The sequence below is a fragment of the Megascapheus bottae genome, chromosome 36 (assembly GCF_031878675.1).
Source record: "Megascapheus bottae isolate mThoBot1 chromosome 36, mThoBot2.hap1, whole genome shotgun sequence".
NCBI classification, from domain to species: Eukaryota; Metazoa; Chordata; class Mammalia; order Rodentia; family Geomyidae; genus Megascapheus; species Megascapheus bottae.
The window spans coordinates 6,307,844-6,332,455 of record NC_143544.1 but is presented as its reverse complement, the minus strand read 5'-3'; the positions used below and the strand labels follow the sequence as shown (position 1 = coordinate 6,332,455).

At 56.4% G+C, this 24,612-nt stretch overlaps 1 protein-coding gene across 14 annotated transcripts in view; it reads left to right on the top strand.

Moving 5' to 3' along the window:
• Tsc2 (TSC complex subunit 2) overlaps positions 1-24,612 on the top strand; it is a 30,869-nt gene that overhangs the window by 437 nt on the left and 5,820 nt on the right. For 2 of the 14 annotated variants that reach the window (XM_090324825.1, XM_090324822.1), the window contains exons 2-31: positions 51-217; positions 2,132-2,218; positions 3,424-3,534; positions 4,216-4,360; positions 6,131-6,248; positions 6,960-7,008; positions 7,226-7,351; positions 7,618-7,691; positions 8,916-9,042; positions 10,234-10,377; positions 10,490-10,627; positions 11,071-11,174; positions 12,115-12,196; positions 12,392-12,547; positions 12,874-12,990; positions 13,100-13,222; positions 13,767-13,873; positions 14,022-14,172; positions 15,277-15,399; positions 15,811-15,945; positions 17,220-17,409; positions 18,467-18,560; positions 18,837-18,939; positions 19,162-19,256; positions 20,374-20,502; positions 21,633-21,794; positions 21,936-22,088; positions 22,183-22,295; positions 22,694-22,909; positions 24,023-24,226. In XM_090324825.1, the coding sequence (XP_090180951.1) occupies positions 80-217; positions 2,132-2,218; positions 3,424-3,534; positions 4,216-4,360; positions 6,131-6,248; positions 6,960-7,008; positions 7,226-7,351; positions 7,618-7,691; positions 8,916-9,042; positions 10,234-10,377; positions 10,490-10,627; positions 11,071-11,174; positions 12,115-12,196; positions 12,392-12,547; positions 12,874-12,990; positions 13,100-13,222; positions 13,767-13,873; positions 14,022-14,172; positions 15,277-15,399; positions 15,811-15,945; positions 17,220-17,409; positions 18,467-18,560; positions 18,837-18,939; positions 19,162-19,256; positions 20,374-20,502; positions 21,633-21,794; positions 21,936-22,088; positions 22,183-22,295; positions 22,694-22,909; positions 24,023-24,226 (3,814 nt within the window). In that variant the 5' untranslated portion in view covers positions 51-79. Of the gene's footprint in view, positions 1-50; positions 218-2,131; positions 2,219-3,423; positions 3,535-4,215; positions 4,361-6,130; positions 6,249-6,959; positions 7,009-7,225; positions 7,352-7,617; positions 7,692-8,915; positions 9,043-10,233; positions 10,378-10,489; positions 10,628-11,070; positions 11,175-12,114; positions 12,197-12,391; positions 12,548-12,873; positions 12,991-13,099; positions 13,223-13,766; positions 13,880-14,021; positions 14,173-15,276; positions 15,400-15,810; positions 15,946-17,219; positions 17,410-18,466; positions 18,561-18,836; positions 18,940-19,161; positions 19,257-20,373; positions 20,503-21,629; positions 21,795-21,935; positions 22,089-22,182; positions 22,296-22,693; positions 22,910-24,022; positions 24,227-24,612 lie in introns of all 14 variants that reach the window. The other 12 variants (XM_090324824.1, XM_090324821.1, XM_090324823.1 and 9 more) reach the window with 7 other exon arrangements.

Here is a 24,612-nt window from a genome sequence, read left to right as displayed (position 1 = left end):
CCGGGCCGCTGACTGTCAGCGCCTCTGCCATGTTGCTTTTCCTCTGCCAGGGTTTCCCTCGCGGGGCCGTGTTGTCACCATGGCCAAGCCAGCCAGCAAAGATTCAGGCTTGAAGGAGAAGTTCAAGATTCTGTTGGGACTGGGGACCCCCCGCCCGAGCCCCAGGGCTGCGGAAGGCAGACAGACCGAGTTCATCATCACGGCGGAAGTGCTGAGAGTGAGTGAGGAGCCGGGCGAGCCTTGGAGTCCGGAGTGCTGGCCTCGAGTAGAAAAGAGCCAAGCACAGGGGGACAAGAAAACATCAACAAATGTTGACTTTTTACCCCTCTGAGAAACGTGGCTTGCTAGGTGTGAGTAAAGCACGGGGCGGCTTGTAACAGCGGCTTGTGATTCTGCAGTGGAAAGCATGAAACGTGTCAGGCAACCCTGAGAAGATGCCATCGAGGTCCTCACAGGCCATGCACCCATCTGTTTTCGTGCTTGTTTGGGGCCTTGAGCTCTAGATCTCATACTTCCACTCAGCTGTGCCACTCACAGCTGGACGCCTATACCTGTACCTCCAAATTTTGGCTTTTAGAGTCCTGAGGATTTATCTGTCCAGGCTGGCTTAAACCTTGATTCTTAGATCATAGCCTCCTTGTGTCTGGCATTATAGGCTGAGTCACTACTGCCAGACTACAGGAGGCCGCCAACCTAATACTGGGGCTTGAACTCAGGGCCTGGGCACTGTCCTTGACTTTCTCAAGGCTAGCACCACTTGTGGCCTTTTTTGTGTATGGAGTGCTGAGGAATGGAACCCAAGGCTTCATACATGCTAGACTAGGCCATGCTCCTGGCCTGAGCCGTTCTTATGAAATGTCCATAGCAGGCAAATAAAATGGCACAGAAAGCAGATTAGTGATTGTTGGGGTGATAGCGAGGAAGGCATCTTAATATGGTTTCATTTTTGGAGAGATGAATATGCTTTGATTTGAGAATGTACCAAAGCCTGAGTTTCACAGTTTAAAATGATTATTATTATTATTTTTTTTTTTTTTGCCAGTCCTGGACTTGAGCTCAGGGCCTGAGCACTGTCCTTGGACTTTCTCAAGGCTAGAGCTCTACCACATGAGCCTCAGCACCACTTCCAGCTCTTCTATGTATGTGGTACCGAGGAATTGAACCCGGGTCTTCATGCATGCTAGGCAAGCACTTTAACCACTAGGCCAAACTCCCAGCCCTTGCACTTTTGTTTTTGTTGTTGGTCGTGGGGCTTGAACTCTGGGCCTGGGCGCTGCCCCTGAGCTATTCAGTTCAAGCCCTACACCTGGAGCCACAGCACCACTTCCAGTTTTCTGTTGGTTAATTGGAGATAAGAGTTGCACGGACTTCAGTGCCTGAGCTGGCTTTAAATCAAGATCCTCAGATCTCAGCTTCCTGATTAGCTAGGATTATAGGGGAGAGCCATTGTGCCTGGGCTGGTTTTTTGTTGTTGTTCTTTTGTTTTTTGGTGATTAATTGGAGATAAGAGTTTCAAGGATTTTCCTGCCCAGGCTAAGTAACTTGGACACATGAGCCTCATAGGTCTGTTTCCTGAGTAGCTAGGATTATAGGTATGAGCTAAAATTATTTTATCTATTTTAGAATTTTTGGAGTGTGTGTGTGTTAGTTTGGTGGTATCAGGATTTGAATTCAGTGCTCTACCATTTAGCCACACCTTCAGCCGTATGTATTTTGTAGATGGAGTTCCCTGAGCTCTTCAACTCAAGGCTACCACCCTACCCTTGGGCCAAGCCCCACTTCCCGTTTTCTAGAGGTTAAGTGGAGATAAGAGTCTCAGGTTGTTTTGTGCCTGGGCTAGCTTTGAACCACGAACCTCAGATCTCAGCCTCCTGAGTAGTTAGGATTACAGGCGTGAGCCACCAGCTGACTATGTTAGAAGCTTTATCTCGTAACAATTTTGCAGTTGTGAAATATAAAGCTGCCGTTGTCGGTTCACTGAGGTGGAGCCATGAGCTCTCAGAGAGTCTTGGCTAGGTCAGGATCTGGTATAGATTTCCAGTCTGGAGAAGATGGAGCAGCTTGCAGGGTGCTTGTGACTGGCTGTTCAGGAGACCTGATCACTGACCCTTTCTCTTCTTCACCCCTCTAGGAACTGAGTGTGGAATGTGGCCTCAATAATCGCATCCGGGTAATAGGGCAAATCTGTGAAGTGGCAAAAACTAAGAAATTTGAAGAGGTAGGTTTTTCTCAGCTGTGTATGTCTGTTGTCCCTCTAGTAGCCTGAGTGTGCTTTTTCTGGGATCCTGGTTGGCAGCTGACCAACATAAAATGCCCCTCGTTTTAGGGAAATTTTCACCTTCTGGAAATGCCTTGAGAATAACCTGATGTGGGGCAGAGCATGCATTTCAGGCAGATTCTAAGAAGGACTTTGAATAAAGGCATGCATTTTGCCTGCTGAGCCTCTGCTACAGTATATCTGGTGTTGGGGAGAGGGCTTGCAGGCCAGGGAACACGTCAAGACCCTCCCAGATTCAGCCCGCTTGGGATACTTCACATAATAGAGATAACTAAGTTTATTATTTTTTAAAATTTTTATTTAATTTTATTCATTTGCTAGTCCTGTGGCTTGAACTCAGGGTGTGAGCACTGCCCTTGGGCTTTCTCAAGGCTAGTGCTCTAACAATTGAGCCACAGCACCACTTCCATCTTTTTCTGTGTATGTGGTACTGAGGAATTGAACCGGGGTCTTCATACATGCTAGGCAAGCACTCTACCACTAGGCCAAACTCCCAGCCCCAGCTAGGTTTACTTGAGCAGCTATTTGCTGCTTGTTTGACATCCCGCAGGCATGGGTGGTTGTTATTCCAGGGGTCAGGGTTGTTGTGGGGGTATTGGAGCTCTACCCAGCCATCATCTGTGTGGAAGAGTTGAGAGTAGACTCGGGTGAGCTGTAGAATGATCCCTGTATCATTGGCAGGTCACCTGAGAGGTGCCTGATGCCTCACACCCCACACTGGGTCAGTCAAGGTTGGAGTCCTATCTTTGGTGGGTACTAATTCACACCGGAAACCCATGGAGCGGGGCTTCTGGGTCAGGCCCAGGGCCCATCCCGAGACTCTCCTGTGACCCTTCTGGAGTCTGGGCTGCTTTTCAGGGCACTTCCTGATTACAGGAAGCCAGGACCACTTTTGTGGCTTGCCTGTGGTCCTTCATTTCCCAGCCTGTGTCCTGGGGCCCATGAAAGGGGTTTGGTTGGGTGTGGAATAGCTCTGAGGCCTGTAGTCATCGTGGGCTATAGGAAGTACAGATGCAGGCTGTCCAGGGGCTTCTGTAGGTCAGAAGATCTGCTCTGCTGTTCTGGTCTTGTCCTGTTTGTGTGGTAAAGGGCCAGGATTCGTAGAGACTACATTCTTACTGCTGTCCCCTGTCTTCTGGTGGCAGCATGCAGTGGAAGCACTCTGGAAGGCGGTCTCAGATCTGCTTCAGCCAGATCGGCCGCCAGAGGCCCGGCATGCAGTGCTGGCTCTGCTGAAGGCCATCATACAGGGGCAGGTGAGGACCACAGCTGATGGACTTGGGGTGATCCTGCTTTCTGGACTCCTCTCTTTGGTTGGGACGCCAAGTAGGGTGGTTAGCAAGCTCCAGGCCTCCCTGTATTCATGGGCATCCTGGTGTCCTTGTCCGTCTGTGGGGGTCTGGGCAGTCATTGGAGCTCCCTGGGTTTCCATCTTTCTGGGGTGTTTGGGGTGGTAAGAGGCAGTTCATGGCACATTACCTTGCAGTAGCTCCAAAGGCCTCTAGCCCAGGCCACTCCCTTGACTGCATTTAGCCATGCATTACAGTCTCTGCATTGGAGCTCCACAGGCCTCAGCCGAGCGTTGGACATCAGGCTCCCCCTCTGATCCCACCTGGAACGCTCCTCCTCCAGCACCCGCTCTCTTCCTTCCTAGCCTGGCCGCTTGGAGGGGCCTGTCTGCTCTGTCCTAACCCTTCGTGGTGCTGTGGTGCTTTTGGTCTTTGTGACACGAGTGTAGGCAGGTCTACCGTGGGCCAGGTCAGGGGCTGTGTGGTCCCCCGCTGTGGCTCCCCCACTGACATCCTGAGCCACCCCTTGTGAAAGGTGTTCGGAGAGAAAAGCAGGCCAGTCCCAGGGTCCCAGCACTTGTTCCACTTGTTTCTTGGTAGTTTGTGGAAAACCCTAGCAGGGCTCGCTGACTGTGGTTCTGTCTTCAGGGAGACCGCCTGGGCATCCTCAGGGCCCTCTTCTTTAAGGTCATCAAAGATTATCCCTCCAACGAAGACCTCCACGAAAGGCTGGAAGTTTTCAAAGCCCTCACTGACAATGGGAGACACATCACCTATTTGGAAGAAGAGCTAGGTGCGTGGTGCCCTGGGGCCTTGGGCTCCAGTTTACCTTGGCAGAAGAAAGGCTTGGGCCAGGGGGGTGCCGTGGCTCTCAAGGACTGGCCTGCAGAGGGTGCAGCAGTGGGTGCCCACTGTCCTGGAGTCCATTGGGGCATTGTTAAGTCCTGTTCAGACTTAGGACTTGGAGTTCCCCAGAAACAGGCCTGCGAGGGCTTTTGTAGCAGGTGGGTAGATCTGCTATTGAGGAGGGTGCTTTCTTCAGGTCAGGCTTGAGTCCTCTTTGCCCTTGCTGGCTTCTTACCCACCTTGCTGACTTCCTCCCCTCTCCCTAACATAAAGAGGTCTGGATCAACTTACTATGGGGAGGAGAGGTAAGAGGTAGGCTAGCGTTCTACCACTTGAGCCAGCTTTTTCTGTGTCTGTGGTACTGAGGAATTGAACCCGGGCTTCCTGTGTGCTAGGCAAGCTCTCCACCACTAGGCCACACTTGTAGTCCTGTTTTTTTCTGTATTAATGTATATTGGTTATACAGGGTTGGGTTTCATTGACATTTCCACACATGTATGGAGTGTATTTCTGTCTCAACCCCTCTGTCACTCTTCCCCCTCCCATGTTGTAGGATTTCAACAGGTTTTATTCCATTTTCATACATGCATGCATCTACGTTGACTGTATTCATCCTCATTCACCCTCCTTTTGAGGCCAGCCTCTCTCCCTAGTAACCCCTCAACCGCAGCGCCTGATTCTTTGCCCCACCCCATCCACCTATTGTCCAGGAGCGCTCATTGAGGGTTTTTATGTTATTTTTATGAATAGTTGCAATCCATCTAGAGATACCCCCTTACCCCCCCATTTTTTTTTTTTTTTTTTTGGTACTGATATTAGAGCTTGAACTTAGGGCCTGAGCACTGCCCCTTAGATTGTTTTGCTCAAGCCTGGTACTCTACTACTTGAGCCACAGCTACACTTTTGACTCTTTTCCCTGAGTTTATTGGTGATAAGAATCTCATGGAGGGGCCGGGAGTTTGGCCTAGTGGTTAAAGTGCTTGCCTAGCATGCATGAAGACCCGGGTTCGATTCCTTGGTGCCACATACATAGAAAAAAGCCGGAAGTGGTGCTGAGGCTCAAGTGGTAGAGCTCTAGCCTTGAGAAAGTCCAAGGACAGTGCTCAGGCCCTGAGCTCAAGCCCAGGACTGGCAAAAAAAAAAAGAATCTCATGGACTTCCCTGCCCAGGCTGACTTTGAACTGTGATCCTCAGATCCCAGCCCCCTGAGTAGCTGGGATGACAGGGTGAGCAGCGGCTTTCCCTGCCTCCCCACTACTATGGTTTGAACTCAGAGACCTGTGCTTGCTGTCATGGCCACACTTCCAGCCCAAGGAGGGATTAGACTCCACAGAGGCCATGCTGCTCTGGTGATGATCTGATCTGCCTCCAGAACAGGAATAGACAGGGCTCCTGCCCTCTGTGTTCTCAGGCTCTGTGGCCCGCAGCCATGCATGACTCCTTTCCCACATTCTGAGGGGTCTGGGGACACTCGGGGACTGCCCCTGGCCCGTGTGCCTCAGGATTATGTCCTTGGCAGAGGGGCCAGCACTGAATGTGAAACGCCCACTTTACTGTTGGCCCAGCTTTAACCTCCCGACCGGCCTGGAGCTGGCGAATGCCAGTGCTGTGACTGCCTGCTTGGCCCTCTGTGGCCTGCTTCCCCACAGTGAGGAGGTGAGGAGGCGATGCAGCCTCAGCTTCTCGGCAAACTGCCCTCCTCCTCTCCCTCCCGCAGCGGAGTTTGTCCTCCAGTGGATGGATGTTGGCTTGTCCTCGGAATTCCTGCTGGTGCTGGTGAACTTGGTCAAATTCAACAGCTGTTACCTTGATGAGTACATCGCGTCAATGGTTCAGTAAGTAAAGAGCTGAAGTGAGGGAGTGGGGCTACAGGGGAGTGGTGGAATACTTACTTGCCTGGTGCTTGAGGCCCTGGGTTCAATGCCAGGTAGAAAGAACTTAGTGCTATTTCATAGTCTCCCGCCTTGGGTCTGGAATTCATCTCTGCAGGGTCAAACTACCGAGTACAAAGGTGGGAATTGGGTGGAGCCGCCGTCTTGCTCACCCAGCGCTGCTGATACTGTCCTTTGTCACTTTACTCCTAATGCCCAGTGTGAGCTGGGTGCTAGGGGCTCACGCCTACAATCCTAGCTACTTAGGAGGCTGAGATCACAGGGTCTTGGTTCGAATCCAGCCTGGCCAGATAAGTCTGTGAGACTCTTAGCTCCAATAACCTACTAAAAAAAGCCAGAAGTGGAGCTGTGTCTTGAGTGGTAGAGCATTAGCCTTGAGTAAAAGAAGCTCAGGGACAGTACCCAGCTCCTGAGTTCAAACCCCTGGACCACCAAAAAAAAAAAAGTGCCCCTGGTGTCCATGAGAACAGGCTCTTCACTGCCTCATTTATGCACAGCACTCAGCAGTGGGCACATTGGTGGCACAGAGCAGGCACCCTAAGGGAGGAGGAAAACCATTCACTTGATGAATGACACGGGGGGAACAAAGAAAGTGGGATTGGCTCAGCCTTCTAGAAATGTTTTCTGGATTAACTTTGGTATTTTATTCCTTAGCATGATCTGTCTGCTGTGTATCCGAACTGTGTCCTCTGTGGATATAGAGGTGACTCTCCTTTCCGGGGGCTGGTTGAGGGTAGCCATGTTTCTGGGAGGCTGGGGCTATGGGTCCAGGTCCTGCCTGCCACATGGCTGTGCCTCTTCTTCTGGCAGTGGTCAGGATGTTTTGCATTGATGGCCCCCCTTGCTGTGGCTCCCTGCCCTGTGCGGTGGAGAGGGCTGCAGCCCAGCCGCAGTGGCGTGACGCGCTACTCTTCCTCTAGGTCTCTCTGCAGGTACTGGATGCTGTGGTCTGCTACAACTGCCTGCCCGCCGAGAGCCTCCCTCTGTTTATTGTCACCCTCTGCCGCACCATCAACGTCAAGGAGCTCTGCGAGCCCTGCTGGAAGGTGGGTCCTCGAGTGCAGGGTGGGGCAGAGCACTCTTGTCTTCGGTGAAGGACATCTGATTTTGGGATGGTGGCCTGGTCCCAGCTGTTCAGGCGGGTCCAGGGTTTGAGAGGCATTTGGACAAGCCCGGCCATGCAGTGTGGTGGGCCCGGGCCTGGACGGGGTTGAGAGAAGTCAGGGCCTTGGCGTAGGAAGGGGCTGCAGGGCTCCTTCACTGGAGCCGGGCTCCCAAACCCACCAATCCCTTGATGTGTTCTGTTCCTCAGCTGATGCGTAATCTTCTGGGCACCCACCTGGGCCACAGTGCCATCTACAACATGTGCCGCATCATGGAGGACAGGTGCGTGCGGGCGGGCAGGCCTGGGTCCTCCGGGAGCTTTGCTTGTGGTGGCCTTGACCAGCGTGGTGGCGCTGGGCCTTCCTTCCCGGGGGCTGCTTCACCAAAGCCAGTCACATGATACCTGTGATCTCCCTGCTCTCCTCTGCCACTCAGCCTGAGGCCAGACCCTCTTTCCGTGTCTGATGTCTGGGGGTGGCTCCCTCACTCTTCACCCTGCGCTGAGGCCAGACTTGGGGTGTCAGCCTGACCTCTCCCTTGACCTCACCCTTGCCCCGCAGCCAGCCATCTCGAGCCAGTCCTGAGAGATGTGGACACCCACACCCAGGCGCTCTTCTTCTCACTGTTCTGGTTGTCCCTGGCCTCCTGAAGCCTTCCTCTCTGTGACCTTCCTCTCTCCCCCTACCCTTTGTCTGTGCCACCATGGGGGCCAGCTCCCTCGGCTCCTTGTCACTCCCTCTGGGCCCTCTTCTTTCCCTCTCCTTTAGGGCTTTTGCGTTCACCAGTTCCTCCTGCTAGAATGTTCTTCCTGCCTTCGCTGAAGTTCCTGTTGAGCTCTGTGTCCTGTCCTCCTGCAGAACTTTCACTCTTGGGCCCACGGCTTCTTAGCTGGGGAGGAGATTTTACTCTTGAGTGATTCTTTGTCCTCTTTATCTTCCATGAGGGTTGGGCCTTTTTTTTTTTTTTTTTTTTTTTTTTTTGCCAGTCCTGGGCTTGAACTCAGGGCCTGAGCACTGTCCTTGGGCTTTCTCAAGGTTAGAGCTCTACCACTTGAGCCTCAGCACCACTTCCGGCTTTTTTCTATGTATGTGGTACCAAGGAATCAAACCCAGGTCTTCGTGCATGCTAGGCAAGCACTCTACCGCTAGGTCAAACTCCCGGCCCCTTGGACCTTTTTCTTTTTTTCCACTAGTGTTCCTGCATCTAGTGTGAGCCAAGGCACATAGCCTGAGTGGCAGAGGTTGTCTGTTTATCTGTCTCTCTCTCCTTGAAGATTGGGGTTTGAACTAAGGGGCCTCAAGCTTGCTGGGTAGGCCCGCTACCACACTGCCCCAGTCCAGTGATTGGTTGTTGGATAAGTTAATAAATATTCGCTGCCAGACTGTTCTCATCCCGTTTATGCTTCTCCATAAATGGAGGGACTGCTGGGGACTCTGCCAGGGCCCAGGCTTCCCTCTGGTCCTCTGGGACTGGGCTCATGTCTGTTTCTCTGGTGCCCACTTGCAGATCCTACATGGAAGATGCCCCGCTGCTGAGAGGTGCTGTGTTTTTTGTGGGCATGGCCCTTTGGGGAGCGCACCGACTTGGTTCTCTCAAGAACTCCCCAACGTCTGTGTTGCCATCTTTTTATGAGGTATGGGATCTGGGTGCTGCATGAAACTGCCAAACCTGGAAGCCTCTCTGGAAGTCCCTCACCCACCACGCCAGGGCTCTTGGTGCAGGCTTCTAGGCATTTCCAATCAGTTGTGTGTGGTGGTTTTGTTGTTTTTGCCAGCCCTGGGGCTTGATCTCAGGGCCTGAGCACTGTCCTTGGTCTTTCTCAAGACTAACGCTCTACCACATGAACCACAGAACCACTTCCAGCATTTTCTCTATGTGGTACTGAGGAATCGAACCTGGGTCTTGTGCATGCTAGGCAAGCGCTCTACCACTAGGCCAGACTCCTGGCCGAAGGTTTTGTTTTCTGAGTTGCATCTGCTGCGGTTAGCACTGACAATGCTGCTTACTGTTGTCACTGGTACCGTAATCCTCCTTTTTTCTTTTGCTGGTCCTTAGGCTTGAACTCAGGGAGCTTGGGCACTGTCCTTGGGCTTTCTTAAGGCTAGCACTCTACTACTTGAGCCACAGCACCACTTCTAGCTTTTTCTGTGTGCATGGTACCAGGGAATGGAACCCAGGGCTTCAGGCATGGTAGGCAAGCTCTAGGCTGTGCTCCTGGCTCCTGGCGATCATTTCTGGTGCTGACTCGGGCTTGTCAGGAGGCAATCTTGCTCTCCCTGGATGTTGCTGAGATAAAGCTGCTATTTCCGTTGTACCTTCAGGCATGCAGAGCTCTTCCTTTGTGTGCTTGTAGGAGTTGTCCTGCTGGCGGGGCGGGATGAGCAGGGCCCACCCACTGTGGCCCTCACATTGCTGTGCAGACTTAGACAAGTTCTAGGTCCTATGATGACGCAGGAGCTCCTGAGGTGTAGGGCCACTGAGCCCCTTTCTGAGCAGGGGCACCTGTGGCAGGCATAGTCTTTGTACACTGTTTTCACCCTGACTCGGTAGATTTCAGGCTCTGCTGTGCCACATGCCTGGCACAAATGTGAAATCGCTGGTCTGTCCAGGCCAGGTCCTCCAGAAGTGGCCTTCTGGGCCCTGACCCTATTGCAGCAGTGTGGAAGCGCCCTGCAGACTCCTCCTGTACTTGTGGGCCATCACCAAGTCTGCAAGCGCTGTGCCCCCGGTGCTCTGTACTTGGCTATCGGAGGACATGGCGGGCGCTTGCTCTGCACGAGGGGGACGTGGCTGACCCTATTTCTCCCTGCGTCCTGTGTTCCAGGCCATGACTTGTCCTAATGAAGTGGTCTCCTATGAGATCGTGCTGTCCATTACCAGACTCATCAAGAAGTACAGGAAAGAGCTCCAGGCTGTGACGTGGGACATTCTGCTGAACATCATTGAACGGCTGCTTCAGCAGCTCCAGGTGAGGTGACAGGGAGGAGCAAGGCTCCAGCCAGGTGGGCTAGTTTCCCTGTGTGGTCCCCTCTGCCACCACCTGTGTGCTGATGGTTCTTATGGTGCCCCTTGTTTCCCAGAGCCTGGACAGCCCTGAGCTCAGGACCATTGTCCACGACCTACTGACCACTGTGGAAGAGTTATGTGACCAGAATGAATTCCATGGATCTCAGGAGAGATACTTTGAGTTGGTGGAAAGCTACGCAGACCAGAGGCCCGTAAGTCCCGGTTGGGACTGAGGTCTGTGGGCAGGGTCCTGGGGGACCCTGGCTGCAGGAGTGAAGCTGTGGTTTCTGGATTGGGCAGGCCTTGGCTTTCCTGAATCTGTGCTCCAGCGAGACCAGGCATCAGCTAGAGGGCTGAGGGGGGGCTGAAGAGCTCAGTGCTAACCTAACCGCCAGTCTCCTCCCACCTGGGTGGAAGAAGTTCCAGGCTGCTTGTAGCTGGTTCCATGTAGGTGGTTCTCCCAGGAAGCAGCAGTCCTTTTGCCAGGAAACCTGCACCTACAGCCAGGAGCTTCCTGCTGCCAGGAGGCCTTTGTTCTGTGGTTCCGCTCCTGGCCTTGCTGAGAGCACAGTTCGGGTCGGCACCCTGGTGGTGGGTTAAAAGGAGCGCTGGCAGGACAAGAGGCGCTCTCAGTCTGGCTTGGTCTCTTTGGCAGGAGTCCTCGCTCTTGAACCTGATATCCTACAGAGCTCAGTCCATCCATCCCGCCAAGGATGGCTGGATCCAGAACCTGCAGCTGCTGATGGAGCGCTTCTTCAGGTAGTGGAGCCCCATGGCCCCTGGGCACAGGGCCTGGCCTCGCATCACTGTCCCCTCCAGCATCCCAGCATGGGCCTCAGACTCCAGGGGGTAGAGCTGTCCATTTTGTTCTGTTTGTCCTAGTCCTTGGGTATTATCGGAGCTTTTTTTGCTCAAGGCCAGGGTTCTGCTAAAGCCACACCTCCACTTGTGGCTTTTTTCCCCCCTCATGTATGTGGTACTGAGGAATAGAATCCAGGGCTTCATGCATGCTAGGCAAGCATTCTACCACTAAGCCACATTCTCAGTCTCACTATTTTTTTTTTTTTGAAGGGGAGGAGTGGTTAGTTGGGAGGTCTAACTCTGGACTTTTCTGCCCAGGCTGGCTTTGAACAGTGAGCCTCAATCTTAGCTTGCCTAAGTAGCTGTAATTACAGATGTGAGCCACTGGCATCCAGCCTGCCCTTCCTGATTCTGGAGGAGAAAAGGAAAATAAAAAACAAAACAAAAAAATTCAGTTGATGTTGGCTGGGAATGTGGCCTAGTGGTAGAGTGCTTGCCTAGCACGCATGAATGCATGAAGCCCTGGGTTCCATTCCTCAGTACCACATAAGCAGAAAACGCCAGATGTGGCATTGTGGCTCAAGTGGTAGAGTGCTGGCCTTGAGCAAAAAAAGCTCTGGGACAGTACCCAGGCCCTGAGTTCAAGCCCCATGACCGGCCAAAAGGAAGAAAAATAAAAGAAAAACAGTTATTGAAGGAAGGGTTTCAAGTAATTGTCTAGAAAGATGGCCTCTAGGAAGGCAGAATGGTTACTTTACTGGGCCTCTGTTTGGATGTCAGTGAATCTGGGCCCATGGGAAAAAGCCCAGCGTTAGGCCTGCTTGCTAGCCTGCCTCCACGTGGGTACAGGGGGTGCAGTGCTCCCGGCCTGCCCACCCACAGACTTGCCTCCCTGCAGGAGTGAGTCCCGCAGTGCCGTGCGCATCAAGGTGCTGGACGTGCTGTCCTTCGTGCTGCTCATCAACAGACAGTTCTATGAGGTTCGTGGCCAAGCCTGGCCTCAGGGCCAGAGGGGCTCCGGGCTCTGCTGCCGCCTGGGCCCTTCACGTGCTCTGGCAGAGTCTGAAGTCCGCTGGGCCCTGCGTCCTGCTAGCACTCCTCTGTGACAGGCTTTCATCTGGCTTGGTGCACACATCACTGACCGCCCCCCATCCCCACACCTGTGCCCGGTGCAGGAGGAGCTCATCAACTCGGTCGTCATCTCCCAGCTGTCCCACATCCCCGACGATAAAGATCACCAAGTCCGGAAACTTGCCACCCAGTTGCTGGTGGACCTGGCAGAAGGTTGTCATACCCATCACTTCAACAGTCTGTTGGACATCATTGAAAAAGTGAGAGCCACAGGGAGGAAGGTTGGCAAAGCCCTGTGGGTAGTGTGCCCTCACTGCCAGTGCTCAGCACGGTGACAGATCGGTGGTGGTGGTGGTGGGAGACCTGGTCAGACAGCGTCTACCTGCAGGCCTCACTACCTGCAGGCCTCTCCTGGTTCCCTGAACGCTGAGCTGGGCACCCGAAGACCACGCAGAGCTAAGAAGTGGGGGACGGGGACCGGTCATGTGGTTTCTAGCTGGTCTCTGTGAAGTGAGAGGGAAGGTACTCGTAACAAGTGCTAGAGCTGCAAGGAGCCAGGACTTTTTACACCCGGATCTCTTTCCAGGTGATGGCCCGCTCCCTCTCCCTGCCCCCTGAGGTAGAGGAAAGGGATGTGGCCGCCTACTCAGCCTCCCTGGAGGACGTGAAGACTGCAGTCCTGGGCCTCTTGGTTATTCTTCAGGTAAGGGGGCTGCCGGCGGCCCCGTCCGTGTGGAGTCCTCCTCCCTCACCGCCTCGCTGTCTCCTCGGTCGCTTTGCCCTCCTAAGGATTGCTGTCCCCCTCTCTGCAGACGAAGTTGTACACCCTGCCTGCCAGCCATGCCACTCGTGTGTACGAGACTCTCGTCAACCATATCCACCTCCACTATAAGCACAGCTACTCTCTGCCCATCGCCAGCAGCATCCGCCTGCAGGTACTTTCCCGGGGCCTAGTTGGCTGCCTCAAGCCTGGCCAGATGTTCTGTGCATAGACTAGAGAGGTTGTGGGTGGCCCGGGGAGGGGTCCTCTCCAGGCCCTTCCCTTCCTGACACCCTGTCATCCTGAGTCATTTTGACTTAGGGGGTGGCGTGTGGCCCTGATGTTCTTGGTGCTCAATTATCAGCTGGTGAGCTACAGCAGCGGGCTGGGCTGCGCTGGTACGGCAAGGCTGGCTAGCCGAGTGGGGCAGGGCTGGGAAGTTTGGACTGGGCCAGGCAGGACTAGAAGCAGTGCTGGGTGGTATGGAGGTCCCTGGGAAGAAGCCCTGCCCCGGGTGGAGCCTATTGCTTAGGGTACCTGCGCAGTTCGCCCCCAGAGGAGGTGCTGGGTCCCAGCAGAGCATGCGCTGCTGCGGTGGGGCTCAGTGGCCAAGAGGACATACAGGCCCTGTGCTGCATACAGCGTCTCAGTGTCTCTGGGCTGCAGAGGAATTGGCCCTCTGCCCTGGCAGGCTCCTGTGTGGTTTTGCTCTTCTGTAGGCCTTCGACTTCCTGCTGCTGCTGCGAGCTGACTCTCTGCATCGCCTGGGCCTGCCTAACAAAGACGGAGTCGTGAGGTTCAGCCCCTACTGCCTCTGTGACTGCGTGTATGTGTGAGCCTGTTTGCCCCTGCCCTACGTGGGGTGGTTGCAGGTTTATAGGAGTGCCCCTGAAGGGCTCCTGACGACAGGCCTGGCCCGGAGGGCATAGCCACTGCACGCTGTGCCTGATGCCTGTCCCTCTTGGGTCCCCTAGGGAGCCTGAGCGGGGCTCGGAGAAGAAGGCCAGCAGCCCCCTCTCCCCTCCCACTGGACCGCCCAGCCCCGTGCCTGCAGGCCCTGCCGTGAGGCTCGGCCACTTGCCCTACTCCCTGCTTTTCCGCGTCCTGCTGCAGTGTCTGAAGCAGGTGAGTTGGGTCCCTTCTGTTAGGTCAGATGGTGCTGCCCCAAGAACAAGCCTAGTTCCTCCCCTCAGAGCAGTCGCTGTGGGGGCTTAGCTTGCTTCCACAATTTGCAGCAGGATTCTCATGTGTCTAGATAGTGGCGACTGTCCATTAGCATGGGCCTCCCAGAGAGGATGCAGACACTCTGGGGCCAAAGGGCTGCAGTTTTTTTCTGAGTGCCACCTGCCAGGCCAGCTAGAAGCTTGTAGTGTTCCATGCTGATGTGGCATTCTTGGCTGAGTCGGGGCCAAGGCTAGTGAAAGAAGGTGAGCAACCCCGGAGTGGGGCAGGCAGGAGGGGTGGGACCTGGATCCTAAGCGGTGGCAGGCGGGCATCAGTTCTGAAAGGCTGGCAGGAGATTTCCCAGGAGTCTCCAGGCACCTGTCCTGGGGGAGCATGGCGGCTCCAGGACTCTGCCTGTGGTTGGCTCAAGGTGCTCTGATGGAGAGACAGCAAGGCAGGGGGCTCGGTGGAGAACACAACATGCTTGGGCTCTGGCCGCTCTGTTGTTGACCTGCTGTTGTTCTTCATCGGCGGCAGTGGTAGCTTTCTCCCGCCACGTCTCTTCACATCCTTACTCTGGAGGACCATCTGCGGGTGACTGGGCCGTGTCAGGCCCCCGAGGCAGGCCACCCCCCCAGTATTTGAAGAGAGGACAGAGCCAGGCACGTGGATGTCCTGAGCTCCATATAGCCTGCCTGCTGCGACTGCCATGGTCCAAGGCTTTTTTTTTTTTTTTTTCCTTTTTGGCCAGTTCTGGAACTCAGGGCCTGAGCACTGTCCTTGGGCTTTTTCAAGGCTACTATTCTACCACTTAAGCTACAGCACCACTTCTGTCCTTCCCTTCTGTGTGAGTGATACCGAGGAATCAAACCCAGGGCTTCGTGCCTGCTAGGCAGGCACTCTACCACTAGGCCACACTCCTGGCCCTGTCCAGGCTTTCTTTGAGAACAGCGGCCACGCTTCTCAAGTCCCAAGTGCTGGGAGTGGCCCTCCAGAGGGACCTCAAGTGCTGCCCCGCTGCCTCTGTGCATGGCAGAGGTCCCTCACTTCCTCCTCTCCCTCCAGGAGACCGACTGGAAGGTACTGAAGCTGGTTCTCAGCAAGCTGCCCGAGTCCCTGCGCTACAAAGTCCTTATTTTCACCTCACGCTGCAGCGTCGACCAGCTGTCTTCTGCCCTCTGCGCCATGGTAGTGCCTGCTCCACTGGCCCTGTGCCAAGCTTCCCATCCTGGTGGCCTCTGTGGTGGGGCGGGCGCCGTAGTCCAGAGAACCCCTGGCAGGACTGTATGAGATTGTCCTTGTCTCAACGAGTCAGGGCTCCGGCTGGAGCAGAGACCCGGCCTGGAGGCGCAGGTGCAGCTCCACTGCACTCTCAACTCAGCAGTCCTTGGGGTTCCTGGCAGGGTGTGTCATGAGTGTGCAGGGCCTGTGCCCCTTGTCCTGGTGGGTCAGGAGGTGGGTGCTCTTGCATGTCTCCAGAAGGCAGACCCGTGCAGAACGGAACCAGTCTCCCTGGCTTCTGCCTCTGGGCTCTCTGCTCCTCCCAGCATGCTGGCCTCGGCCATGGCCAGGGGCCTCACTGGGGCTCTTGGTTTTTAGCTTTCAGGTCCAAAGACCCTTGAACGGCTCCGAGGCACTCCGGAAGGCTTCTCCAGAACCGACCTGCACTTGGCTGTGGTACCGGTGCTCACAGCACTAATCTCTTACCACAACTACCTGGACAAAACCAAGCAGGTGAGAGGCAGGAGAGGGTGAGGAGTTCTCCAGTGCTGGCTGTTGGGCCAGAGGGGCACACCACCTTCTCCACCAGCTGTCTGCTAGAGCGGGGAGACGTCTGGCTTCGCTGCACTGTGGCCGGGGGTGAGAGTAGGCGCATTCTTAGACATCCAAGCTCTTTTAGGAGCTGTCCCCTGCTCTTTGGGAATCCTCCTCACTTCCCAGCCTCTGTCTGCTATGGCTCTAGGGTAGATGGCCAGGCCAGGGTTTATTTTTGTTTTTGTTTAATTGTTTTGGTGCCAGGACTGGGACTTGAACTTAGGACCTGGTGTTCCCACGTGTCTCGTGCTACCACTCGAGCCACACCTCCACTCCCAGTTGTTTTCTGGTTAATTGGAGGTGACCGCTCTCAGGTCTTAGCCTCACCTGCTAGGAAAGCAGGTGTGTGCCGCTGCTGCCCCACACAAGGACAGTTTTGAGAAGTGGGGTAGGGGTTCCTGTCATCTCCCCGCTGCTGCCCCCTCTCATAGTCGCCCAGATTCTCAGCTTGTAGCAGTTCCAGCAAGGTTGGGTGTCCCCTAATATCCTGCCTTGAGGGGCTCAGGCTCCACACAGTAGCACTGTGAGGCCTGATGCCTGGTTTCAGTAGACGCCTACCCAGCTGGCTGTGCGCCAGCTCTCCTGAGTGTTCCTCCCAGAATAGACAGCGCACTGCGCAGGCCCAGAGCACTTCTGAGTTAGGACAAGAGAAGTCGTGGGGCTTGAACTCGGGGCTTGAATGCCACTTCCGGTTTTCTGGTGGGCTGGCTTTGAACCGCAATCTTCAGATCTCAGCCTCCTGAGTAGCTAGGATTACAGGTGTGAGCCGCCGCTAAAATACATTGCCGTTTTTTTGATGTTGTTGGTTGTGGGGTTTGAACTCTAGGCCTGGGAGCTGTTCCTGAGCTCTTCTGCTCAAGGGTAGCGCTCGGTCATGTTGAGCCACAGCGCTACTTGTGTTGCTGTTTTCATGGAGGTCGCTGCCCAGGATGGGCATGGGACAGGACCTGTCCATGGTTTCTCTCCATGAGGATAGCCATCCATGAGCCCAGAACAGTGTGTCTGTGAGCCTCTCACGTCCCGCTTCTGAAGCCTAGGATGGTTAAGCAGTGAACAGGCTCAGCGGGGGGCACGTGGGGCCTTCTTACGTCCTCCTCCCCCTTGGAACACTCCTGACTTGGCCTGCGAGGTCCTCAGCCTGCGGCTGGGCAGGGCCCCGGGGACAGGTAGCTTTAGCTCTTTGCTTCTTGCAGCGGGAGATGGTATACTGCTTGGAGCAAGGCCTCATCTACCGCTGTGCCAGCCAGTGTGTGGTGGCCCTGGCCATCTGCAGCGTCGAGATGCCCGACATCATCATCAAGGCGCTGCCCGTGCTGGTGGTGAAGCTCACACACATCTCGGCCACAGCCAGCATGGCCATCCCGCTCCTGGAGTTCCTGTCCAGTGAGTACCAGTGAGCCACCTGCGGGGGTGCGCACGCGTGCGCGGGCACAGGCTGGGGTGGGCTTGGGCTGGACTTGTGGGGAGGCTGTGCTGACTGTTTTCCATCCTGGGGGCCAAAAGGCCAGCCTTCCCGGGAACCTGGTCTTGCTGCCTCTGCTGCCTCAGGGCCTTGACCCCTCCTATCTACCTAATACTTTCCTACACACACACACATTCACACACAACAGACTCAGCAAAAAGCTAGAGGCATGGTTCAAGTGGCAGAGCACCTGCTTTGCAAGCATGAGACCTTGCATTCAATCTCTAGTAGCACCAAAATTTAAAAAGGAAAACCTGTTTACAGCTCGTAGATTGTACATGTACAAGCGAGGGGCCAGATTTGTGGACCACGGGGTGGGAACTGAGGCTGGGTCAGGAGGCTGCATTCCAGTGATTGTGGGCTTTGACCCTCGCCATCTTGGAGGAGAGCAGAAACTCTGGCTTTTATTTTTGTTTTGTTGTTGTTTTGTTTTGTTTCCTGCCAGTCCTGGGGCTTGGGCTCAGGGCCCGAGCACTGTCCTTGGGCTTTTTCCTCAAGGCTAGAGCTCTACCACTTGAGCCACAGCACCACTTCTGGCTTTTTCTATGTATGTGGTACCGAGGAATCGAATCCATGTCTTCATGTGTGCTAGGAAACCACTTTACCACTGGGCCAAACTCCCAGCCCCACGTTTTGGTTTTTGTCAGTTGTGGGCCTGGGTGCTGTCCCTGAGCTCTTCAGTTCAAGGCTAGCCCTCTACCACTTGCTCTACCACTTGAACCATAGCCCTACCTCCACTTTTCTAGTGGTTAATTGGAGATAACAGTCTAAAGGACTTTTGTGCCCAGAGGCTGGCTTTGAACCTCAATCTTGAGATCTCAGGCTCCTGAGTAGCTTGGATTACAAGTGTGAGCCAAGGCGCCTGGCGAGCAGCTCTGGCATTTAGAAGTGACGCTCAGCACCCTGGGGACAGTGCCTGTACCACAGGCCTCTTTGCAGCTGGCCAGGGCTGCCCTTAACAGCTGTCCTTGCTCACAGCTCTGGCCAGGCTGCCCCACCTGTACAGAAACTTTGCTGCAGAGCAGTATGCCAGTGTATTTGCCATCTCTCTGCCTTACACCAACCCCTCCAAGTAAGTATGGCTGTCTAGCTCTTCCTCCCAGGGGCTGCCCCGCCCAGGCCCCCTCCCTCCCAGGGACTGCCCCGCCCAGGCCCCTCCCTCCCAGGGGCTGCCCCGCCCAGGCCCCTCCCTCCCAGGGGCTGCCCCACCCAGGCCCCTCCCTCCCAGGGGTTGTCCCACCCAAGCTGGTCTACACTGAAAGCCATGCCTGCCCAAGCTCACCCAAGGCTCTAGCAACGCTGCATGTGCTGAGAGGAGACCAGTTCTTGCTGTTTCTCCTTGTTTCAGGTTCAACCAGTACATCGTGTGCCTGGCTCATCACGTCATAGCTATGTGGTTCATCAGGTGTCGCCTGCCCTTCCGGAAGGATTTTGTTCCCTACATCACTAAGGTTAGTCGCCTGGGGAAGCCTGTGTCTCTCAGGATGGGACCTCTTCTCTATGGCTAGAGTAGGGACAAGCAAGTACAAGGAGAGGGCTGCCACTGGAGCTGTGCCAATGACACCCAGGCTCCCTCGGGGCTCAGCCTAAGCTGGGCACTGCTGCCCTGTACTGGGCCTGCAGCTTATGCCGGCCTCCCACAGCCCCTCACGCTCGGGTCTGTCCTGCTCCAGGGCCTGCGCTCCAATGTCCTCCTGTCTTTTGATGACACTCCTGAAAAGGACAGCTTCAGAGCACGCAGCACCAGCCTCAACGAGAGGCCCAAAAGGTTCGAATTTCAGGGTGATGTCTGGTCCTGGGAGGGGACCCCAGGCTGTTCTCTGCCTGGTCTCTTGGGGAGGGGACTCCAGGCTGTGTGCTGGTGCTGGCCGGCTGCTTCCAGGTCAGTCAGTGGGCCATAGGCACGTTGCCATGCTGTGAGGTGTCTGTGATGCCCGGTGAGGCAGGTCAAGGCATCTGAAAGCCACGCTGCCTTCTGTGGCCTAGGCGCTGTGCGCTGTGCAGCCCATGGCGGGCTGCTACTCCGTCCGCCTGGGCCACAGGGTGGATGCTAACTGAGCTGTCAGGGTCTAGGCCTCGAGCACTGAAGGAGCCCAGAGACATGTTGGGGTAGCTGTAACTGGGCCTGGGCAGGGGACCCCACGGACACCCCCTCTGCCATCTTGTGACCCACCGTTAGCCCAGCCCCAGCCAGAGCCACGCCTCTTCCTTCAGAGCCGCGGGGGGACATGCTCTTTGCCACCACAGCTGCTTGTGCCCAGTCTGAAGCCAGCTGTGCTAGCCCTGTGTTGTTGTGTGCACTTGTTGACCGGCTCCACACCCGCCCCGCTACCCGGCTGTCGGCTCTCCCCAGGTGGACACGGCACTTTCCAGGGCGGCCTCTGCTCACGCTGCCCGGGCAGGGACACCACTCGGCCATCGCTGGCTGGGGCCTCTTGTCCAAGCCCTCTGCTCGTATGCCGGCAGCTGGCTTCTTTCCACAGACCTGGCCCTGGGGCCTGACCCTGGCGTCCGTGGTGCCTTCTGCGCCCGGGCCAGTGAGGCCAGCTGCTGGGTGGGTGGGTGAGGACTGCTGGGCAGCACAGCCTGGAATCTGCCGTGCCGGGTGATCCACACACATTTAATTTGCACTAATGTCCTTTGTTTTGGTATCACGCCATAAAACCTTACTTTTTTCTCAGTTGCATTTATAAGATGTATTTTTATGCGTTTTTGTTTTCTGTCTCTCTTCCCTGCTAACTGTCCTTTGGCATGGTTCTTTTGTTCATCTCATCCGCGGGACCTCTCCATCTTGACCTTGTGGCCTGGGACCTTTCCTCCTCACCCCTCCCCTTCCCGGGAGCTGGGCTCTCTGGGGCTTTGGGGCTTCCTTCCTCGCTCGGTAGTTTGAGGATAGCCAGAGCCCCCAAACAAGGCCTGAATAACTCTCCACCCGTGAAAGAATTCAAGGAGAGCTGTGCAGCCGAGGCCTTCCGGTGCCGCAGCATCAGTGTGTCTGAACATGTGGTCCGCAGGTAGCGGGGCTGTGTGGGGTGGGGGGCACAGACCCTGGCGCCTGGCCCCGTGAACACCCGGGCGGTGGTGCATGGGGCTGCTTGCATGACCTCATCGCCTGTCGGTGTCCTTCCTGGTCGGAGCTGGAGAAGAGCCCGCCCCAGGGAAGTCTGGTGGTGAGGGGGGAAAGGTTGCATTCTGTCCTAAGCCCCGGTGAGCACATCTGGCCTCCAGGCCTCCTCAGAGGCCATCCTGGGACCCTTACGCCGAACGGCTGCTCTGGGAAAGCCGGGAGGCCAGTGGCATGCCTGGCCCCAGGGGGTCAGGGCTGGCCTGGCCCCTCCATTCTGTGATGTGAGCTTTTTTTCCGGGCTTCCTTTTAGAAGAATGTGTGCTTTGTTGTAGCTGAAGTGAACCTCAGGCTTTGGGGCAGGGGCCAGCACGGGAGGGTCACGGTCCTGCGTGCTTCTCCCAGCGGAGGCTGGGTGTGTGCTGGCATGTCCAGCGTGTGAGTTGCACCTGCAGGCTGAGGTGCAGTAGCAGAGGAGACGTCCGTCTTCTCACCTGACTGCCTTTCCAGCTCCTCACCAGTGCCTACTTTGTGCTCTGGCCAGAGGCTGGGGTGCTACTGGGTACTCAGAGAAACTTCTCAGCTCTTTTCTGTCACATCCTTTGTCATGAGCAGAACAGGGCGAACGGGATGCAAAATTGGTGCCAGACTCAGCCTTCCCTGGTCGCTAGGGTACATGCAGTCCTGCATGCACAGCCCAGTCTGCCTGCCACAGGCAGGCAACCAGCCGTGAGGGCAGAATGCAATCTTGCTCTGTCCTGTGACCTCCGAGTCTGCATGGACTAAGCTGTCTGCTGCAGCTGTGGCCTAACTCTCCTGTGTGCTTGGGCAGAGGGATGCCCTGTCCTCGTCTCTTCCGTCTCTGCTCCCGACCAAGGGGTGGCTCCCTCCTCTCTGGGATGACACAGTCCACGTGATCTGCCAAGTGCGGCTCAGCTGGCCCCTGGGCCCGGCCTTCTTGGGTTTTTCTGAGCAAGGCCCCTTGGGTCGTGCATGCGTTGAGCTTTGGTCCTGGTGGTAGGTGGCTTGGCGTGGCCCTGCCTGGAGCCCTGACCCGGGTGTGGCTTCCCCCTCCAGCAGAATACAGACTTCCCTGACCAGTGCCAGCCTGGGGTCTGCAGATGAGAACTCCATGGCCCAGGCTGACGACAGCCTGAAGAACCTGCACCTGGAGCTCACGGAGACCTGCCTGGATATGATGGCACGCTACGTGTTCTCCAACTTCACGGCGGTCCCCAAGAGGTGGGCACTGCTCTCCTTGTTCCCTGCACAGACCACCTGGAGCCGCGGGCGGCACTGCACCACGCAGGCCTCGTCTCTGCCTGCCCTGGGCTCCCAGCTGCTTGCCGGGGCAGACGGGAGCCGGTGCTTTTATACTTGCAGGTCCCCTGTGGGCGAGTTCCTCCTGGCTGGTGGCAGGACTAAAACCTGGCTGGTTGGGAACAAGCTGGTCACCGTGACAACCAGCGTGGGCACGGGGACCCGGTCCCTGCTCGGCCTGGACTCAGGGGAGCTGCAGAGGGGCCCAGAGTCGAGGTGACGGCCCCTCCCCTCCCCTCTCCTCCCCTCCCCTCGTGCCTTGCCGGTCCAGACTCTGGTGAACCACACGTGTGGCTGCTTCCATCCTCAGCTCCCAGCCTAGTACACATGTGAGGCGGACAAAGGAGGCACCGGCCAAGCTGGAGTCCCAGACGGGCCAGCAGGTGTCCCATGGGGCCCGAGATAGGGTCCGTTCCATGTCAGGTGAGCCTCGGGTCATGGCTGCCTCTCTGGCAACTATTTCTGGGCTTTCTCCACGCCCAGGAAGGTGCTTTAGAGTTGAGGACGTGGTAGTTTGTGTTTTAGGCCCAGCCACTACCTTATGGCCTTAGCTGTGGCCTTGGCACGAGCATTGCACAAAGTGGTGGGGCAGGGCTGGGCTAGGCCAGGCCCAGGGCTACTGGTGTGCTGCTGTCCCATGGCCCCGAGGACCTATGGCTTCTGCCAGTGGAAAAGAAAGCCTAGGGTCCTCCGTCACGAGGTGGCAAGACCAGGGCTTATTCCCCAGAGCGCACACCTGGTGATCTTGGCTTGCCAGTTGTCTGCTGGTGGCATTGCGCAGGACGGGTAGGCCTCACCAGCCATCTTGTTTTTCCCCTCAGGAGGCCACGGCCTTCGCGTTGGCGCTCTGGACACAGCGGCTTCCCATGTCCCCGGCGGCCCCGCTTCTCCTGGAGCGCAGCAGAGTGCGCCGGCAGCAAAGGCCGAGAAGAGCCCCTCAGGAACCCAGGCCCCGGCTCCCGAGAAAACGAACCTGGCAGCCTACGTACCCCTGCTGACTCAGGGCTGGGCTGAGATCTTGGTGCGGAGACCCACAGGTATAGCGCCCTGTGAGCGTGGGCCGGGAGGCAGCAGGCTGGGTCTCCAGGGTGAGCAGGGAGGGAGGGAGGCCGTGGCAGAGCATGGCAGGGCAGCCTGCCGAATCCTGTCTGCAGGCCAGAAATGTGGGCCTTCTCTCTGCATGTGTACAGGATGTCTCTGTTCTAGTCTCTCCTTCGCCTGCTCACACCAGTCACCAGATTGAACTAGCGGGCCTCATTGTATCTCCATACATGCCTGTTTGCCCAGCAAGCAAGAGGCCCTCATTTCAGTTTCTAGGACTGTCTCAACCAACAATCCAAAAAAGAAAGCCTTGCTGGGCACTGCTGGCTTATGCCTTTAACTGGAGCTGTTGAGGCGGCTGAGATCTGAGGCCTGCAGTGTAAAGCCAGCTGGGTAGCAAAGTCCGTGGGGCTCTTATTTGTAATTAATCACCAAAAAAGCCCGAAGCGGAGCTGTGGCTCAAGTGGTAGAGGTCTGGTCTTGAACAAAAGGTGCTCAGGAGCTGGGCGCAGTGGCTCACACCTACAATCCTAGCTACTCAGGAGGCTGAAATCTCTGAACCTTGATCCTAAGCCAGTCCGAGCACGAAAGGGCTCTTACCTCTAGATCTCTAGAAAATGAGAAGTGGGACTTGGCTCAAGGGTAGGATGGTAACTTGGAGCTGAAGAGCTCAGGGACAGTGCCCAGGCCAAGTTCAAACCCCATGATTGACCAAAAAAAAAAAAAAAATACGGCGCTCATGCTCAGGAAAAGTGCTCAGGCTCTGAGTTCAAGCTCCAGGACGGGAGTTCACCCAGAGCCTTCCCACAGATAGAGCTCCTGTGAGTTACAGGTTCATTTTTTTGTTTTGGGGGGGCATGTGGACCCACAGGGGTATTTCAGCCAGGAGGAAGGGCTTAGCAGAAAGGCCCTGGGTTGTAGGGGGGCCCAGGGCTAGGTTGCGGGACTTCCTGGGAGACATGCCCTGAGGTATGGCCTGCCCTTGGTGCGAGTGCGGAGCGGGGGCTACCGTTCTGGGACTGGACACGGAGGACGTGGGCCATGGAGCCTGGACGGGAGCCAGGTCTGGGCCGTGCAGGTGGGGTCCTGAGGGTCTCCCCCGTCCTCAGGGAACACGAGCTGGCTGATGAGCCTGGAGAACCCGCTCAGCCCCTTCTCCTCGGACATCAACAACATGCCCCTGCAGGAGCTGTCCAACGCCCTCATGGCCGCCGAGCGCTTTAAGGAGCACCGCGACACGGCCCTGTACAAGTCCCTCTCGGTGCCAGCTGCTAGCACGGCCAGGCCACCTCCGCTCCCACGCTCCAACACAGGTGAGCTGGACGGGGAAAGGTGCTGGGGTGTCCCGAGCCCACTTCCCGAGCGGGTCACTCCCGGAGCTTCCACTCCTTGTCAGGCCCCTGCCGCTGCCTGGGAGCCGTGCCCGGCGGGCACCCAGGTGGGGTGGCATGCCGCCTGCCTGCTGTGTGCTCCCTTCTCCCACCACCACCCCAGCCAGCCAAGCACTGTCCTTCCGGCCCAGACTCCAGGCCGTTCCGTGTGGTCCCAGATGGCACCGGCGGCTGGACATCTGCGCTGCCGCTCGGAGAGCCGGGAGCCCCGTGTGCCGCCCGGCCGCTGGCCCTCCCTCTCTCCTCTCCAGGCTCGGGCCGCGCCGCCCCTGCTCGGCCTGTGCGGCCTCTGCTGCTGACACGGCCGC